Genomic DNA, 19,943 nt, shown 5'->3' on the forward strand with positions numbered 1-19,943 from the left:
CATTGGCTGCGCTGCCCTGTGGTGCGCTGGGAGGTTGCTGGGAGGCCAGCCTTGGCAGGGGGCCCCTTTGAGCTTTTTCATTTAATTAAGCATGAATTTTAAAATGCAGAGGAAGTTATTTCTAGCCAACATCCTACCCATCGTTCTTAGTGGGCACCTCTGTGTATCTTGGTGGTTGGCCTCGCCAGTTTTAGAGAAGTGTGCAGAGTAATGCTGGGGTCCTGTTGGTTCTACTCCTGAATCATGCACTGCCCTAGACTCAATGTGTCCATTGCACGCCTAAGGCCCACTCACAGGGCAAGCATTTGTGTGACACTAACTCTGTGCCCCACAATGGGCCAGATGCCAGAGGACACCCAGGGCAACCAGCCCATCTCAGTTTGCCTGGGACTTCCCTGTTTTTCAAACAGCAAGTCCTGAGTGCCAGAAATTCCCTCAGTACCAGGCAAACTGGATGTTAGTCAACTTATACCAAAGAGCAAAATACCATCTGGGGAGTCACAGGGGTAAAAAGAGAAGAACAAGTGTTTAAATCCTAAACTGGGAGTGACCATTTGGCCTGGTGGTCAAGATGTCGGCTTCCAGGGGCCAGCGCTGTGGTACAGAAGGTTAAAGCCCCAGCCTGCAGCGCCAGCATCCCACATGGGCACCAGTTCAAGTCCTGGCTGCTCCACTTATGATCCAGCTCTTTGCTATGGCCTGGGAAAGCAGTGGAAAATGTCCCAAGTTCTTGGGTCCCTGTACCCACAGGGGAGACTTGGAGGAAGCTCCTGGCTCCCGGCTTCAGATCAGCCATGCTGCAGCCATTGCAGCCATCTGGGGAGTGAACCAGTGGATGGAAGACCTCTCTCTTTTTCTTTTTAACTCTGTCTTTCAAATAAATAAGATAAAAAAAAAAAAAAAAGATGCCAGCATCCCAGATTAGACTACCTGTGTTTGAGTCTCAGCTGCATTTCTGATCCCAGCTTCATGGGATTGTACATCCTGAGAGACAGCAGGTGGCAGCTAAAGTGGTTGGGTCCCTGACACCCATGTGGGAGACCTGGATGGAGCTCCTAGCTCCTGGCTCTAGCCCTGGCTCAGCCCTGGCTGTCATAGCCATTTAGGGAATGAACCAGCAAATGGGAGATTTCTCTCTATTCTCTCTCTGTGTGTGTCTGCCTCATAAATTAATGATTTAAACCCCAGGCTGGTGTCTCAACACCAGGAAGGGGATACACTGGGATAGGAAAGAGACTGGTGGACCAGAACCAGAACCTCCACCTGTGCCTTGCTTTACCCCCATGTGGTCAGGCAGGCCATCTCCAAGCCCTGAAGCCAGCCAACAGTCATCTCCCAGGGACAGTTGGTGGGTAAAGGAGATTTAATTCAATCCCATAACCCAGCATTGCCTTTCCATTCCAGGGTCCACTTCGAGGCAGTAAGGATGGATGGAGCAGCAAAGAAATTCTGAGAATTCTGGAAAGTTCTCTGGTCTAGCACCTGCTGGGGAAGAACCTCAGGGAGCCCAGTCATGTCCCAGCAGGTAACTGTTTACCCTATTGAGCTGTTCAGCAAGGCTCCCCCATCACATATATGCACAAGCACAAACACACACATACACATCCATTCCCCCCGCTCCACCCCCGGGCATGGGGCCAGTGGTTCATTACACAGCTGGGGAGCTTCCTGGAACACCAGGCATGCCTGGAAGAGTAGGGCTGGTTCAGACAAGAGACCTAAGTAGGTGCCTGTAACAAGACCGAGTGCTGGGGCTCAGGCCAATCTGGATGTAGACCCAACACCTGTGTCTTCCTGGACTTTCACAATGATGAGCTTCAGTGGCTTTCCCAACCTTTTGTAGCCTGGGGGGGGGTCCTCTGAATATTGAGAATTAACCTGTGGATCCACCTTGACAGTAGTTGTACCTTCAGCATTCTTGGAGAAAAAAACATATGCAAGAATATGGGTTCTCAGACTTCTTGCAATAATTCCTACTTTGCTCTTTGATAAGAATCTGTGGTCCAGAGACCTGGGACTTTTGCTGTGTAGGGAATGGAGTGGTGGTTTTCCATCTAGGCCAGATGATTTTATTTACTTGTGGATGGCTCCTCAGCAATTTCTATGTGTCCATAGTGTATCTGTACCTGCACCTATACCTGTACCTGTGATGAGTATACAGTGCACAAGTCTGGGCTAGCCATAGATTTTGGTCCCTGATGCATTCCTGCCTATGAGCTCTGCACATCCTACACTTACATGTGTCTGCATTCGTAGGTGCATGGTTTTAGCCTAAAGAGCACCCACTTGCCAGGCTCCAGGCTAAGTACTTCATCCTCATCCAAGACCCCCTGTATTATCTGTGGTAGCCATCCTGTATCCCCATGGTAGGATGAGGAGGCTCAGAGAGGTGGGGCGACTTGGCCACCATTTGATGAAATGGGATGAACCAGCCTGATGCCACCCTGACACTTGCTGAGTAGACCTTGGGGACATTCTGTGCCAGGAGCCTGGGAATAAGAGGGCTTCCGGGAGAGCAGAGCAGGAGAGGGAGACCACACACCCAGGGTTTTTGTTCCCGAGGTACAAAGGCTGGTGCTGCAAGTGTGGGGAACTCGCTGTCTCCTGGCTGCCTCCACACACCCAGGTGAGTCTTCCCAGCACTTGGGGGAGTTCCCTGTGTGTGGCAGCCAGAAGCCAGGGCGTGACCTGACCAGACAACAGAGGCAGCTGCAGAAGTGAACACAGAGGGAGCCAGCTCTGAGTCTCCTCTTCCTCTGGCTCTGCTGGAACCTGGCTTCTCCCAGTGCCTTGGGACCATTGTGTGCCATTTGCTTCCTGTCTGGTCCTCTGCTAGGCTGAGAGCACACTGGGTTTTCTCAGTGCTCTGTCCCCATCACCAGGCACACGGTGAAGATGTGTAAAATAAATAAATGGGCTAGGAGGAGACAGATGGGAGAGAGACTTCAATTCCAAGTGGAGGCTGGTGCAGGAGGAAGAAGAGGGAGGGGAAAATGTAGGACAAATCCAATGGAGGGAGACCCCAGGACCCCAGATGTGTGGGAGCTCCCTGAGAAGAGCAAGAGAGTTTTACTAGAGGGGAGCAGGAGTTTTACAAGTTGGGGGTATAAGAAGGGTGTTGGAAAGAGATGGCACTTGGCAAAGGTAAGGAAGGGGAAGGGACAGTGATGCCCTAGAGTGGGGTCTGATGACCTCCAGGCCAATGTCTGTCTGTAGGATGCTACCGTAAGCTTTGGCTCCTTGGGGGCAGAGCTGAGCTGACCTGAGATGGCTTTGATTGCAATGAACAGAGCCAAGAGGCATTCCAGGGTTCAGTGGGACAGTACCAGGCTCTGCAGAGGCAGCCACCTAGCATAGTGGTTTTGTTCTAGACACAAAACAGACCTGGCTTCAAGTTCTAGCTCCCCATCTTACTAGGTGTGGGACTTGGGACAAGTTAGTTGAGTTTCCTGAGCCTTTGTTTTACCACCTGTAAAATGCGGGAAGACAGCTACCCTGGAGACCATGGTGTGGGTTTATAAAGAAAGCACAAATCCAGCAGAGAATGCTGCACCCATCCTAGCATGACAGACCCACGGTGAGTTCACCTCCCTGGCAGTGACGCCCCGGCCTCCTCAGCCACTGGAGTCCGCAGGGCTTCCTAGTCATTTGTCCACTCGTGGAATGATCGTGGGCTCCAATAGCAACAAAGCACACAGTCCCTGCCTTGAGGGCCCTCAGTATGCCCGAGAGCAGCCACCATTTAAGCGTTCTGTAGAGAGGTCAGTGCTGTGCAGGGGGCATGTGTGCTCTGGGGTTTACAGCTGGGAGTCTGACCGAGTTGGAAGTGTTGCTAAGGCTGGGGCAGGGGGAGGAGGGATGTTCCAGGCACAGGGAACAGCATATGCAAAGGCCCTTTAAGTGACACAGATGCTGACCCAGAGATACCAAGAGGGGACTCCACAGGAACCGGTCACGACCACTACACTGCCCTGACTTCCCGTTCTCGTCCCTCTCCTTACCTGGCACCCAGAGTTGTCCCAGGTTTCCTGGACCTCATCCCAGAACACACAGTGGGAGAGGAAGGTGGTGATGCCGACTGTGAGGTTCCCCCGGGGGGCCAGCTCCAGGTCCGACTCGGGGGCCACAGTCAAGCAGTAGACACCTTCCCCGAAGCGCAGGTCCTCGGGGCCTAGGATCCACGTGAACAGCTCCTCTGCAAGGAGCGGGCACCAGGTCAGTTGGGAAACGGGGACTGAGGTGGCTTGGCAGGGAAGCAGACTCCGACATGCTAGGAGTGCCCTCTCCCCCGGGACCCAGGGACACAGAAGTGCCACGACTCAGTCAGCATGCAGAGTGTACCAGACAGGGCTCAAAGGTGGATTCTACCCCTTTACTGGCTCTGTGATCTCAGGCTGTTTCTTAACCTCTGTCTTCTCACCTGGAAAGTGGAGATTTCAACACTTCCTACCCTCGAGGGCTATGAAGACCACAATGGGGTCAGTTCCCTAAGTGCTTATCAGCTTCGTCAGGGCATGCATACAGCAGGTGCTCAAATAAGATTGGCAAATATTAGTGCTAGTAACACCAACAAAAAGAAGCGACTGCGTGTGGCAGGTGGTTTTTTCCTTTGATTTTCTTCCTATGGCTTCTGATTCTCAAGTTTGAAGCGGGTCACACCCCAGGAGGCAGCTCAAGAAAGAGGCTGGGGATCAGGGCTACCTGGAGCAGGTGTTGGCAGGAGGCGAGTTTGGACATCATAATGGGTCGTGTTGGGGTGGAAGCCGTAGCCCAGGCTGAGCGTGAGTGGGATGCCAGGATGCCAGTGCAGCTGGATCCCCAGGGCCGCCTCCCCTGAGGTCACGTTCACCCACAAGGCCCCAGGACTGATCAGGCTCAACACCGTCGGCTCGCTGTTTCCTTCAGAAAGCCGGGGCAGCAGGATCTGTCATCAGAACAATCAAGTCAGAGGTGTGCCAGGAAGCAGATGCCACTGGGCAGTGTCCAGCTGCTGCCGAGAGCCATCCAAGGCAAGTGCTGGGAGCTGAGCTTTGCTCCTGTGTTGCTTGCCTGCGGCCTCTGTAAGTGACACCCTCTCACTGGGTGGCTCTGGAATCCAGGAGTCCAGAGCCAGGTCAGAGGGCTAACATCAACAGGGCTGGTTCCTTCTGGAATCCCTGGGAGAACCTGCTTCCTTGCCTCTCCCTGTTTTGGGGGCCACCTGCAGTCCTCAGCTCACGGCCCCTTCCTCACACCACTCTAACTTCTTGCTTCTGGCATCAAATCACCTTCCTTCGTGGTCACTCTCTGCCTCCTTCTTATAAGGACCCTTGTGACTGCAACAGGCCCATTGGATCATCCAGGACCATCTGCAGACCCTCATTCAACCACAGCTGCAAAATCTCTTTTTGTATTTAAGGAGACATTCATCAGCTCCAGGACAAGGACACAGACAGCAGCGGAAGCTGTCATTGAGTCGGTCCTTGGAGAGAAAACTGGAGAAGGCTAGAACACTCATTAAAGCCATGAAAGCATGTGGGCACATGTGCACCTGTGAGCTCATGTCCTAGCTTAACTTTTTTTTTTAAATGAAAATACCTTGTCTTTTCCTGCCCCCCCCCCATTCTTCCTTCTGTTTTTGCTTAATTTTAAAGGAAATCTGTGGCTGGCAATTTGGCGTAGTAGGTTAAGCCACTGGCTGTGGCCATATGAGCACCGGTTGGAGTCCCTGATGCTCCACTTCCAATCCAGTTCCCCATTAATGTGACTAGGAGGGCAGCAGATGATGGCCCAAGTATTTGGGCCCCTGCCACCCAAGTAGAACACCAGGATGGAGCTCCAGGCTCTTGGCTTCAGCCTAGGCCAGATTCAACCATGGCAGCCATTTGGGGAGGAAACCAGCAAATGGAAGATCTCTCTCTCTCCCTTTTTCCTTAACTCTGCATTCCAAATAAATACATCTTTTTTTTTTTAAAGAAATATATAGAGAAAATTCAACTGCACATTTAGAGGCTGCATCATGGGTTGGTTTACACAATGAAGATGATTAAAAGTCCAACTGACAGAATTATAATATAACAAGGAAAGCTTCTCAGTTAAGCACCCAGAGATTGGTTAAACTGACACATGTATAGTTCTACATGAAATGCAATGTATAAGGCAGAGTCAGGACCGATGCATGACTGACTGTTGTACCAACCAACTTGAAAAGGAGGCCAGAAGCACCCCGACTTCTGACAACACTCAGATGCTACCTCGATATTCTCCGACAGGTTCCTCACAGGGATGAGCTGTCCATCAGCATGGGTCAGACGGAGGCCACCAATGGTTCCACTGACATCAAAGTGGCTCCCAGCTGGGAAAGGGCTCTTTGGGAAACTCATCATCTGCAACAAGAGCAGGGAGTGTTGGCCGGACCCCTGGGGCTGGAAGTGGACAGGTGCCCGGATGAATGACAGGTCCTAAGAGGGGTGGGTGAGGAGCCTTGCTAGAAGGAGGGTGGGACAGACTCTCAGCTGCTGCTGGTTTTCCTGGCATTTCCACCCTTGGGCCTCAGAGAATGGGCCCTGTGGAACCCAAGTCAGCCTTGCTTTGGCTGAGCACCTACAGGATGGTGCAACTGTGCAAATGTCTCTGTGCAATGAGCCGATGTGGCTCCACATGGATGGATGCAACCAACTGCTGATGGAGAACACTTGGGAAAAAACTGCATCTACACTGAACGTGGGAGTTTTTCTTGTCATTGTTCCATGAAGAATAGCACGTAACAACTATTCACATGTCCTTTACTCCACATCAGGCATTGTGAGGGTCCTCAAGAGGACTTAAAGTACGTGGCAGGCCACGTGCAAACACAGGCCCCTGAGCACCTGGGGCTGTGGTGTCTGGGAGAGTCCTGGAATGAATTCCCCATGGATGCTGAGGACTGACCTTAAGTCTCCAAGAGAAAGATGTTTGTCACTTTTATTTGGGCTCAAGGAATCAATAGTCAAAAATGTTCCTTTCACCAGTTCAAGACCCAGCTGCTGCACTTCCGATCCAGCTCTCTCCTATGGCCTGGGAAAGCAGTAGAAGATGGTCCAAGTCCTTGGACCCCTGCACCCATTTGGGAGACCTGGAAGAAGCTCCTGGCTCCTGGCTTTGGACAGGCCCAGCCCTGGTTGGGGAGTGAATCAGTGGATGGAAGACCTCTCTCTCTCTGCATCTCCTTCTTTCTCTCTCTGCCTATGCCTCTCTGTAACTCTGCCTTTCACATAAGTAAATATATCTTTTAAAAAAATGTGCCTTTATCTGAGGGTGGAAAGAGCCTGAGTTTCCATTTCCTGGTCATGGAACTGATAGAAAGAGCTTTCCATCTACTGCCCAGTAGATTCAAGGCTGCTGGAGAGGTTTTGCAACTCAGTATGAATAGGACAGGTTTGGATGTCAGGAGTGCCACTTAACCGTGGCTTTGGCTAAGTCAGTGAACCTAATCTGTAAAATGGGCACAGCAATACCATGTGGTCAGCAGAAATGCTATCAGCAGAAATGAGCAAATACATGGGACAGTGCTTTGCAAACTGTGAAGGGCTGTCCCTGCAGAGGTGATCACTGCTGTTACCCTGATGTCCACAGGCTCCTGGCCGTCCTCTGCAGAGCCAAGGGACAAGGTGGCAGGCAGAGTGAAGGTCGCAGAGCCAGCAGGAGCAATGTGCACGGAGCAGCCTCGCCAACTCTGTGGCTGTATTCTGGCCATGGGATAAGACAGAGAGAAGAAAGTCAGAGCTGGAGGAAGAGCTGTACCCCCGCACTACAGGGAGTCCTGGTTTTGCCACCAGAGGAGGTACAGCGGTGAACAAAGCTGGAAAATGCTGTCCTCACGGAGCCTCCGGGGCAGCACAGGGCATCCACTGCCCTCAGTGCTGCTTCTGCTCAAACAGCTGTATCTCTGGATCATCCAGACACCACAGGACAGCTGCCCACTCAACAGGTGCTGAGTGAATAAGTGAGCTTGGGCGAAGACATTTCTCCAGGCTGATCTCTCTCCACTCGACCTCTGGTGTCACAGCCCCACCTTCTCTGGCCTTTGACCTTGTCCTATCTGATGAGTGTGGGGACCTGCTTTCAGGGCCTAGTTCTGATCAAGATGCCACTTTGGAAAACTGCCCGAGGGCTGCAGAGGGCAACCCTGGCATGAGGAGCCGGGGACTGAGACTTGGGGTGGGGGTGGAGAGGGGGTCCCACAGTGCCTGCAGCACAGTCCAGCCCCTGGTGGTCAGGTGGAGGGGTGGTGGGAGGATGACATCTCTAGGTGCTGGGTGAGTGCTCAGCCAGGGAGAAGCCCTCTGGGAGGGAAAGTCCCCTGGCCAGTGTGTCTTGAATCCTCAGGCCCATGGAGCAATGGGCTGAGCAAACACACCAGGGCATGGCCTGCTGTGGGCTGATCCCAATCACTCAGCCTCTGCACGGCTGTGACACTGTCTGTCACTCCGGGTCTCGCAGGTGGCTCTGACACTGGGCTTGGCTTTCGACTATTCTGTGTAAACTGCCATCATGTTGTGTTTGTGTGTGTGGCGGGGGACTTCCCCGGGTGGGCAGTCCTTCCCAGCTTTAGGTCTCTTCCCTTCTCTGATTCCCACAGTAGGCACCTGGGCTCTGCCTGTCCCAGGGTTACGGGATGTGGGTGTGGATGTGCAAGGCTGGGGGAGGAGCCTCCTTGGGTGCACCCATGCAGCCAGTTACCTGTTTGTATACACGGAGATGGAGTGGGTGGCCAGCATGGCGGGAAGGCCCCCGGGCAGCGTCCCCAGCAGGAGGGCAGTCTGCATACGCTCTGTGACCCCGAGCAGCTCGGGTACTGTGGCAGCCTGGAAAGGGAGACAGGAAACAATGCTGTGGGTGCTGACACCAGGCCAACGTGGGGCCTTCAGGGGGATCAGGGGAGTGAGGCGGAACACAGCCCTGGTGGGAGCATGAAGAGCGGGCACTTGCAAAGTCAGACGCCTGCCTCTTGCCAACCTTGTCGTTCTCATGACAAACCCATGGGGTGGGTCTTCATTATCGCCCTTGGCAGACGGGGAAGTGGCAGCATGGAGGATGGGTGACCAGGGATGCTATGCTGATGAAGGTCACAGCTGGGTCTGTGCCCTGAGCTGATGTCCTCCCTTGGCCCACGTCTGATTCCAGGGGAAATGGCCAAGCAAGGCTGCTCTGGAGGCGTCACCTGCCCTGGACTCTGCTCCCTAGCCCGTCTAAAGCCCCAGGTAAGATACATCGCTGGGATTGCCAGGGCTGCTATGAGGACCCAGGAAGGGTGGATGTTTGCTCAGAGCTGCTCTCCGGGCACAGTTAGTGTTTGTGTGTGTGTGTGACTGTGAGTGTGTTGATGTGAGTGTATGACTGTATGTGTGTGCATGTGAGTGAACTTGAGTGCATGAAAGTGTGTATGAATGAATGTGAATGTGAGTTGAGGTCGGGAGCATGAGTGTTGAGCATGTATGAGTGTGTGTAGGGGACTCTGAGGTGTGTAATCAGGGCACAGTGTGAGTGTGCAAGGGTGTGCCTGCGATTGTATGTGTGTGCATCTGAGTGTGTTGTTTGTATGGGAGTGTCTGTGATTGAGTGTGTGAATGTGCTTGAGGGAGGGTACAAGTGGGTGAGTGTGGCCACATGTGGCCATGTGACTATGTGAGTGTGCACCCACGTGTCTTCAATCCCGTGTGCCCTTAGTTCTTCCCAAATAGACAGTGGCCCCGTGATAAAGTGGCATCTAGAAGTGGGTTTGGGCTCCAACATGATGTTGTCCCAGGATGCCGCGTCCTTGGGCCCCACCGGGTGCTGGGGCTGCTTGGGGCTGTGCTGCCCTTGTGGTCACCTCTTTTCTAACAATGTTCTGTGTTCCTGGCTGAGTGAAACAGGGGTACCCAGCCTTGAAGGGGGTACGTGAGACCCCTCCGACTGCTGGCCGATCTGGGATGAGGCAGAAAGTGCCACTTTGCAGATCAGAACATGAGGCTAGGGAAGTTGTGTGACCTGCCCAAGTCACAGGCTCGCAAGTGACAGCAGCAGGGTTTGAACTCAGGCTGACTCGTTCCAGGGCACGAGCTACCTGCTCTACCACACTGCCTCCGGAAGCTCTGGTCTCAGCAACTTTTTCCAGCTCTCCAGGCAACACTTTAACCTCTGTGCCTCAGTTTCCTCGCCTACAAGATGAGACAAAGATCCATCTGGAAACACTGAGAAATGGGGGTGGGGTGGGGTGGGGTCTGCACCTGGGACACTGACCTGGCTGCTGGTGAATGCTGTGGTCTCTTCCGGTCTGTTGCTCAGGGAAGCTTCCAGAACACTGCCCACCACCTGAAACAGGTCCTGGATGGCTGCCTGGCGCCTCTGGTCCTCAGCATGGGCCTTGGCACTCACCATCAACAGGGCCTCAGTGGCCTGCTGCAGAGCCCAGCTGGCCTCCCGCTGGATTCGCCCAAAGAAGGAAAAACAACGTGAGCCCCTGCCTGGGATTGGGGTTGCCTGTCTCAGTCAAGGGACAGGGGCTGCAGTGTAGGGGAGCAGGACAGGGACGCATGCCAAAGAAGACTGGGCCAGAGCCGTCACACAGGCTGCCTGCGTCCCTGACTTGAGGTCAGAGTCCCCCCATTACAAAGTTCTAATTGCCTTCCAGAGGGCAGCCTGGCCATCTCTGAATCTATTCCAGAGTGCCTTGTGCAGTGCCCTGCATATAGTAGGGATTCAATAGCATTTGCTGATTGGAGGGATGGATGGGCAGGTAGATGAATGGATGGGTGGACAGGTGGATGGAGGATGGATGGATTGAAGGGTAGGTGAACAGATGGGTGAATGGAGGATGGATAGGTGGATGGTGGATGGATGAATGGTGGGTATGTGGGTAGATGGATAAGTGAATTGGTGAATAGAGGGTATGTGGGTAGATGGATAAGTGGATGGGTGAATAGAGGGTAGTTGGGTGGGTGGGTGGAGGGTGGATGAATGGTGCTACACTTTGAACATGAACTCCCCTGCTGACAGAGATGTTTAAACTCCAAAGTCTTATGTTAATGGTACTGTGAGGGTAGAAATGTAATTGAATTAAGGCAATGATGGTAGGGCTTTTGGGAAGTGATTAGACTGGGTTAGATTGCTAGGGTCGAGCTCTATGACCAACTCATGGTGGCTTCATCAGGAGATACCACAGGGAGGACTGTGCTTCCTGTCTCACCTCCCTGTTCTTCCTCCACACACATTCTGCCACTCTTGGCCCTCATCAACACCTGACCAATGGGGCTGCCGACCTTGGACTGTGAATCTCCAAAACCGTGAATGGAAACATTTTCTTTCTTGCTAAGTAGCTTCTATCAGGTATTTATTAGAGTGATGAAAGGTTAACTAATACAAACAGATGGATGCAGGGTGGATGGACACAGCACTGACTCCAACTTTGTGAGCATATATGTACTTGTGTCATTATTTGTTTAATGTGTGGCTGCCCCAGTTGTCTGAAAGTTCCCTGAGGACAGAGACTGAGTGTCTTCCTGCTGAGTTCTCCATGAGCAGCACAGCCCCTGGCACAAACAGCATATCCAGGAAACATTTGTTGCATGAATGAATAAAGAAATGGAAGGACTGAGGTGAGGGTATATACAGGTACAGGCAGTAGGTCTGCAGGTGAAACAGGTGAGCAAGTGGGTACAACAGAGATGTCATCAACAGCACCATGGTCCCTGGCTTCCGATGGGAGGACTTGAGGGGTATAACCTCCTGCCAGCCTGGGGGTGTGGATAGAGGGCAGTTCTCCCCTCCTCCTGTCATTATGGCTTTCCTTTCTAATCCTTGCTACCGTAAGCCCACGAATGCAGTGTTTTAATTTGAGTTCTCCAAGAAGCAGAGGTTGAGTCAAGGATTTGAGAGAAAGTTGTTTATTTGGAGCTGATTCCAGGAAATGTTGGCAGGGAGTAGGGGAGAGAGTAACGGAGGGGCAAGAAGCCAACACAGAGAGAAGGATCAGGTCTTTTGCTAGGGCTCAATCCTGCTTAGGAGCTGGGGTATAGGTACTGCAGCCCCATTTGTCACTGAGCATTGGGTCAATTAGGCAGGTAGAGTGACCCCTGAGGGTCAGAGGAAACCCCCAGAAAGAAACAAAGGCAGGAGCTGGCAGCTGAAGAACAGGCCGGGATGCACTGAATTGGAGGAGGGGGTAGGGTGTGCATGGGAAGGTCTGGACACATACTTGGCTACAGAGGATTAATTAGATTCAGTTACTCCCTGGAGTACACTCCTGGGGGAATGAGGGGGTGTGGGCAGAGAGGCTGTCACATTTAGCAGGAGACAAGGAGCAGCTGGAAGGGCACCTTCCCTGCACCACTCACACAGGACCCTTGGAACAAAGGTGGCAGAGGTATTTGGCATTGGTCTCTGACTGTGTGGCCCTTTGATCCAAGCCCAGCTGGGCTGTTACCCACCCACTGGGAGTTGCATAACCTATGGCCTGGCTCAGTGGCTGGGAACTACTCACCTGGGCTGCAGGTGTGAGCTCCTCACTATGGTGGGTCACCTCTCTCAGGGCCTCAGCCAGCCCCTGCACCCTCTGCATGTCCTCCAGGCTGGCCGTGACCGTGGACAGTGACCTCAGCACACTCTCTCTGACCTTGGCATAGGGAGAGAAAGGCAGAGAGAGGAAATGTAATTACAATGTCTCAGGGAAGTCATCGCAGAAAGATTTGGGTCAGAGGAGTGCTGGGCTCTTCTGGGGTTTTCCCAAGCTCCGTAGGTATCCATTTGCCTCAAAGGATGCATGGGAAGCAGAGTCATGGCCTCCCGAAGATGCCCCTGTCTTAATCCCCCCAAACTGTGGCTATGCAGGTGGTAAAACCACTTTGCAGATTTCATTGTGTTAAGGATCCTGAGATGGGGAGATTGTCCTGGATTAACGTGGTGAGGCCAGCATAACCCACCATGTAATCCAAGCATCTTTATAAGAGGGAATATGGAATATGGAGCAAGGGGCCAAGGGTCAAGGAAGGCAGGTGGCCCCTAAACACTGGAAAAGCAGGAGGTGATTCTTCCCGAGAGCCCCCAGCCCTCTCACAGCCTTGCCCAGGCACCCTTGACCTAGGCCAAGTCACTTTTCCCCCCTCTGAGTCCTGGTTTCATCATCTTTAACAGGAAGAGGCCAGGAGCTGATATTGTGGCACAGTGAGCTAAGCTGCCACCTGCACTGCGGGCATCCTGCATCCGAGTGCTGGCTCCATCCCCAGCTGCTCCACTTGAGATCCAGCTCACTGTTAACGCACCAGGGAAAGTAACAGCATATGACTCAAGTGCTTGGGCCCCTGCCACCCATGTGGGAGACCCAGATGGAGCTCTAGGCTCCTGGCTTTGGCCTGGGCCAGCCTCAGCCATTGTGGCCATTTGGGGGAGTGAATGGAAGGTCAATCTCTTTCTCTCTCCTCTCCTCCCCCTTCAAATAAATAAATCTTTTCCAAAAATAGGAAGAGGCCAGACTGACATCTTCTAAATTCCTTCCAGCCCCAGAAGCCTGTGATGGGATGTGGATGAGCAGAGGAAGCAGGTTATCAACAAAGAAGGCATTTTCTGTGTGTCACTCACTGTGAGGACGATGATCTTGAGCACTTGGGAGACACTAAAGGCTTCACCACCATCCACACGCCTGCCCCGTTCCCCCTTCCCCCACGGCGGCAGGCAGACCCCGGGGCCCAGGGGAAGAGCAGGAGGGGAGCCGCCTCAGCACCTTGTGTCTGGCGTCCCTTCTCAGCAGCTGCCCAGAGCCCTGGCCCTCGTGGTTCAGCACAGAGGACACGGACTTGGCCAGGTGGAGAAGCTGCTCAGGGGCGCCCTCGTCTTGGAGAGTGGCAGTGATTCTCTCCGACACAGCAGCCGGGAAAGCCACGTCCTCCTCTACCCGTGTGTCTCGGAGACCCACCTGATGGGGAAGCAGAAATATGCTCAGAAATATACTCCAGACCCTGCTGCCTGAACTTGGGGGTCTTCTCAGTGAGCCAGAGGGGGCTAGAAGCCTTGGACCTGGCACAGTGGCTCTCAGAGCATCCAGAGGCCAGGGGGCCGCTGGACCTGTCGGCACCAGGCCCCCATGGCCACCAAAACCGTGCCTTGGGTGATCTGTGGCCGCCCCCCCTCACTGCCCTTCTCAGCTTGTTCTCAGCCCTGTCTACATTTGCTTGCTTTCTGCCCCATGGCGTTTGCCCGGGGTTTTATCCAGGTTCTGTCTGGCGTTCCTGTTGACTGATCTTGGTCCTCTTTTCCTGGGCTCTCTGAAGATGTGACACTAATCAGGGCAGGGTCCTCCTGCTCTGCCCCAAGTCCTCCTCCCCGAGCCTAGCTCCCTACTCCTACTCTAGCTACTGAGTCACAGGGTCTGAAGGTAAAAACTGTGTCCCTTGTATTCATGGCTGTAGCTCCAGGACTAGGCACGTAGTAGATTGCTCTACAAGTGTTTGTTGAATGACTCACTGGTGTATCTGGCCATGGCTTTGCTTTTCTTCCACTCAGGCATCTTTCTGGGAAAGTTCAGATGGGTTGAGAAGTTCCCTCTGTCAAGAAACAGTGGCCATTGTCATCACCCACCTTAACTGTGGCACGTGTCTGTTGTCTCTCCCCAGCCTGATTGGCGACAGAAATGACCACTGTCAGCACAAAGCCATTGTCTTCTTTTCCAAGTGGCAGATACACTGATGGGAGGGTGGGGTCAGGGCCGCAGTGGAGACAGGAACCTGGCAAAATGGAAACCGAGCAGTGAGGCGGCATCTCCACGCCCCAGGCAGACTGCAGCCCACACAGATAGAGCCAGGTCGGCTCTTCCAGGTGTGGCAGGCACTAGGGGCTTCCAAACTCTCAGTGAGAAGACAGTCACGGGGCCTGACCCACTGTCCTCCCTAAGTAACAGGCCGGGCTGGAACTTCAGAATAATTCTACTAAAATCCATGGAGAACTGCAGAGAGAACCCTCTTCCCCACATTTGCAGATTAAAAAAAGCAAAAACATGTTACCAAAAGAAGAAAAAGACAGGGTGGGGGGAGGAGAAGGAAACTACAGGGCAACAACAAAAACAACCGAAAAATCCACTTGAAACACAGCCAGGTTCCTGCAAAGCCCTTCCCAGGCTGCGCTGGCTAAATCAGAGCCCTGACATCTCTGTCTTTGTTTACCAGTTGTCTCTGTCTCTAGACTGCTCCACAGGGTCAAGGGCAGGCGCACAGCACAGAGCCTGCCACTCAGTACATCTCTGTGAGTATTAATGAGTGAGTGGGTGACTATCTTGTGCGTCTTTAAGCGGAAGCCATCCGTGATTGGAGTGTGCAGCAATGCTGCAGGGACTGGTCTGCAGTGGAAAACTCGGTTTTCTGTGGTCACACGAGCGCTTCGGGCTGGCCTGGGGTGGGGTTACTGAAGGGGAAATGGCCAGCTGGAGTTGAGGCAGCTGCCGCAGCCTCTCCCCCAGGCCCTGCAGGTCTGAAGTGGAAGCTGCTCGCTGCTCTCTCTGCCTCAGCCTTCTCCTGCCAGGCTCCTACTCCTCTCCACATCTCCTTCACAGGGTCCCCCACGGCAACTGCACTCCCTCGGGTCTCAGAACAGCTTCCGTCCTCCCTGCTCTGCTCAAGGTGCCCAGTCCTGGTGGGGTTTGAGGCTGGATCCTGGGACTCCCGGCAGCACCCCTGGTGCCAAGGTTTGGAGGAGAGTTCTGATCAGGCCAGAACCCATCAGAGCCTGCGTGAGGGTCACCACACGCCCAAGCCTGCAGGAGGAGGGAGAGACTCCCACAAGCCCTCCAGGTCCTTGCCACCACCACACAGGAGACTAAACACCATGCGGGCTACTGCCCCGCCTCCCGCCTGTGCCCCAGTGCTCTCCTGGGCTGTGTGTTGTTACAGGGACGGGATGTGTGTGTATGTGGAGAAGACTGCAGGGTTTTGTGCTACGTGAATGTGGTCTTTCATGTTTTCCACTTTTGAGACTGCCCATTCCCGGCAAAGCAGGGCCCATCAAATTGTTGAAGGCTCTATGAACCAGACCCATCTCCATCTCCCTGGGCAGCTCCAGACTTCTGAGGGTCAAGGTCACTCCAAGTGCGTGCATGGGGGATGCTGTCCTGCAGTGGCCCATATGATCCTGCTAGGCACTCTCGCCTCTTTCACCCTTACAACGTCCCTCAATTGGCTTCCAGCTGTGGAGGAGCTGCTAGGACCTACCTCTCCTGTCTAGGGTGTGAGGGCTGGGGAGCCCCCGTCCTGGACCCTCGCCCATGTATAGAACACATTCTCTGCGGCTCCAGAGAGGGTGGGACATGCCCAGGAGCTGAGGAGAGCAGAGTCCTCAGCCGGTACCTGATTCCAGGCAGAAGCAGTACTCCAGGCGGCCCCGGGCTACGGAGGCATTGCAGAGGATGGCGAAGCTTGTCAGAACGGTGCCCTCCTCTGGGACGATGGCACAGGCGGGCACCCCGGGGGCAGGCAGAGTGCTGATCACGTAGGTGTCCTCCCCATAGGCGCTCCTGCTCAGTGCTGGGGCAAGAAGGCAGGTCAAGCTGGGCGAGCTGTTTGCTCAGTGCAGATTCCCAGGCCCTTAGCCAGCCCTGGAACCTCAAACCTCTCTGGGAGCTCTGAGGCAGGCCCAGACATCTGCATATGCAACACCCCCATGCAGAGGGCCCCTGGGTCTCTGAGAAAGTGACAAAGAAGAGAATCAGAGTCCAGCCTGAATCCCAGGTCTGCCTTCACCTCACACTTGACCTTTTTGAGAGTCAGTTCCTCATCTGTGACACAGGGCTGAGAATAACGTCCTGAGGAGGCAGTACGGGGGTACTTAAAAAACTTGGTGGGAAATGGAATTAAAAGTTTAATTTGGTGGAAAATTTTTAAAATACTGTATATTTCCCACGAACATTCTGAAGACCCCTCATATGCATGGGTTTCAAAAATTTTTTGCACCAAAATAAACTTATCTTTCTAGGCCCCTCCAACCCTGGGGTGAGCCCACAGGTGACCCGCACAGCACCCAAATCACCTGGGTTTTCAAGAGGCATGGGTGCCTGGAAGAGCCAGGAATAAAGAGAATCTCCATCAGTTATAGTTAATTCTGTGGCAGAGACTCAGAAGGTTTGGGGTGGACCTAGGAGTGAGCTGAACTAGTCAGTTATCGCGGTGGGGGGTGGCCTAGGGCCACTCTGGGACAGAGAGGCAATCCTTCCCCAAAGCAGAGCTTGCATTAAATGAGAAGTGCCGAGTCAGCCCGGCAGGAGGCGCAGGTGTGGGCCTCTGCCCCGGTGTTCCTCATCCCGCGTTAATAACGGTTCTGCGGCAGGTGTCTGTTATACCCCATGAGAGGCACAGAGAGCATAACCCCTGTGCTTACAGTCTCCCTGGTGGAGAGTGGAAGGGGTAGGAGTCAGGCCAGGGCTGCCCCTGTCCCCACGCGATGTCTCGGCTCCCACCTGTGGCTCTGACCCGGATGACCTCTCCCCAGGTTTGCAGGACCGAGCTGTTGAGCTGCAGTGTGGAGGTGTTGCTCTGAAGGAGGGTTAATGATCTCGGCCAAAATCCTCGCAGTCTGCAGGCGGCGGGGAGGGGCTTGGCCTGAAAGAGAACATGGCCCAGGGCCTCAGCAGGACCGGGCTGCCGACCTCTTAGCCGACCATTCAGATGGACTCTGACAGACAAGCGACAGGAAGGCAACACGTACTTCCCTGTAGGTCGGCTGGAACAGCACATCTCCAGCCTCTTTAAGGTGCGTGTGAGAGGTGAGCGGGCTCATTAGGGGAGCGAGGGAAGGCAAAGAGGTGGGTTGGAGAGGTGTCTAGCCTGCCTTGGGGAGCCCTGGAGTGTATGTCACACCACAGAACTCGGCTGACACAGGAGCAAGGCGTCTAGGCTCCCAGACCGCCATGTCCATCGGTTGCTGGCCAATGGCCACTCAAGGGGTTTGGGGGACTCGGCTGGGCCACCAACAGCATCAGCTGCAGTGGCTCCCTATGGACCCTGCTCCCTTCCTCTGTGGCAGGACCCCAGTCCCCACCCCCAGGGCACGGCTCAGAGGGGAGTTGACCTGTCCCTGGCTCAATACTGGGCACATGACATAGCTGGGCCCTAAAGAGGAGAAGGTTTCTGATTCTGAGTGGCTGTGCATGTCCTCACCTGCTCCAACGAGGTGCGGTCTAAATACCAGCTGAACGTGACCACCGGGGCGTCATCTCCCACGGTGACCCTGAGCAGAAGGTCATCGTTGGCATCCACTGGCCCACAGTTGTGCTCGCAGCTGCGAGGGGGCAGAGGACAGAGTGAGGAATCTCTCTCGGGTGTGGGGACCACTGCCTGGCCCTCTGTCTGTTCCTCTAAGTCCTGTGAGAGAGCAGGACATGTCCTTTTCCTAAACGGAAGATGGAGTAAAAACCACTATTCCTGCTCCAGCCAAAGCTGGGTGTAGCCTTGGCCGTGACCAGGGTGTGAGCTGTGCCCTAAGTTCCCGTCCTACTCACTTCTAGGCCCTGCCCACGCTTCCAGCTCCTTCCTGCCCCTCTCCTCCTTCATCCTCCGGGATGCCCTCACTTCCTGGTTACGCTGCCCGTCCCCTTTGCTCCCTCTGTTCCCTCTCCACTACCCCCCCCCCCATCTTTGCTGAGCCCAGCACCAGAGGGGAGTCTTCTCTGGACAGGGGCCCAGGAGCAAGCTCTCTCCCTTCATTCGTTTGTGCATCGTCACTGATCCCCAGGGAGGAGCCCTGCGGTTACAGAGATGGGGCTGCTCTGCCCATTCTGCAAATGGCAGTAACCCCAGAGGACTGTGTCCTGTGCCCCACCTGATCTGAGGCCTTAGCTCCAGGGGAGCAGACACGTAGAGGCACTGCTCCACCTTGTGCTTCACCTCCTGGCCCCTCTGGATGGCCAGGTGTAGGGTGACAGCTGAGCCAGGTGGTGGCAGGCAGGGCGGCGGGACCACCAGCTCCCTCTGGTCCACATGGAGCAGGCGCTTCTTCATGCAGTCTCTCCACTGAGCCCAGCAGTTCCCTGAGAGGGAGACGGGCAAACACCATTCTCATCAGGAACCCAGGTTTTGCATGCGTGGCTACCTTCTGGTTCGGGAGCTTTAGAGGACAGGGGTCAGAAATACCAAAAGGAGCTATAAATGGATATCTTGATTTCTAAGGAGTGCTGGGAGAGGATCCCTGGGGGCAGGTCGCTGTTCAGGGAGAACCTGCAGGGGGGCTTGGCTGGTGACTGGCACTGGTGCTGGGGCGGCCTTGTAGCAGGAGAGAGCTCCATGCGGCTTCTCAGCCTGGTGCCACTGCCTCTCTGTCTAGGGTCCCGTGTCCCTGAGGGCTACTACAAGGTCATCCCCTGCTTATGTTAGCAGCTCCACAAATTTCTACAACTCTATTAGTTGATATTTATCCACTAACACCTCACTCCTTACCACCTCCAAGGTATGTCAGGAGTCAGGCCCATCAGCTCAGTCACCTAAACACAGCTTTTTTTTAAACAAATTATTCCTATTTTTATGTATTTGAAAGGCAGAGAGAGGGAAAAAGAAGTCATGAAGGGTGGTGGAGAGAGACTGATTACCTATCTGCTAGTTCATTCCCCAAGTGCCTACACCAGTTGGAGCTGGGCCAGGCTGGGCTGAAGCCAGGAACTGGAAACTGAATCTGGGTCTTGCGTGTGGGTGGCAGGCACCCACGTTGTGTCCACCACTTGCTGACCCCCAGGGTGTGCATTAGCAGGACACTGGGAGCTGAAGCAGAGCTGGGCCTTCAGCCCAGCCATTCTGATATGGCACCTTAACTGCAGTGCAAAATGCCCAGCCCTAAACTCTGCTCTTGTGTTCTCTGTATTCAGATAATAAGAACTAATATTCAGAAATGTCATCACCATGCAGCAGTTAATGTCACAAGCCCTGAAATTTTGTATGACTTGTGACACACTGTCTCTGGAAATTTATTTGTGAAAG

General features: G+C 54.0%; 1 protein-coding gene across 1 annotated transcript in view; it reads right to left on the minus strand.

The window, feature by feature from the left end:
- The window catches only part of LOC133747744 (polycystin-1-like protein 2), a 99,899-nt gene that overhangs the window by 41,160 nt on the left and 38,796 nt on the right, over positions 1-19,943 (minus strand). Inside the window, exons 11-23 of the mRNA XM_062176041.1 lie at positions 18,796-19,003; positions 18,135-18,255; positions 17,435-17,576; positions 16,329-16,505; positions 14,572-14,717; positions 13,718-13,909; positions 12,482-12,613; positions 10,243-10,425; positions 8,701-8,825; positions 7,580-7,706; positions 6,234-6,365; positions 4,702-4,924; positions 4,002-4,195 (exon numbers count right to left, since the gene is read on the minus strand). Of these exons, the coding sequence (XP_062032025.1) occupies positions 4,002-4,195; positions 4,702-4,924; positions 6,234-6,365; positions 7,580-7,706; positions 8,701-8,825; positions 10,243-10,425; positions 12,482-12,613; positions 13,718-13,909; positions 14,572-14,717; positions 16,329-16,505; positions 17,435-17,576; positions 18,135-18,255; positions 18,796-19,003 (2,102 nt within the window). The remainder of the gene's footprint in view (positions 1-4,001; positions 4,196-4,701; positions 4,925-6,233; positions 6,366-7,579; positions 7,707-8,700; positions 8,826-10,242; positions 10,426-12,481; positions 12,614-13,717; positions 13,910-14,571; positions 14,718-16,328; positions 16,506-17,434; positions 17,577-18,134; positions 18,256-18,795; positions 19,004-19,943) is intronic.

Source organism: Lepus europaeus, chromosome 19, assembly GCF_033115175.1.
Source record: "Lepus europaeus isolate LE1 chromosome 19, mLepTim1.pri, whole genome shotgun sequence".
NCBI lineage: Eukaryota > Metazoa > Chordata > Mammalia > Lagomorpha > Leporidae > Lepus > Lepus europaeus.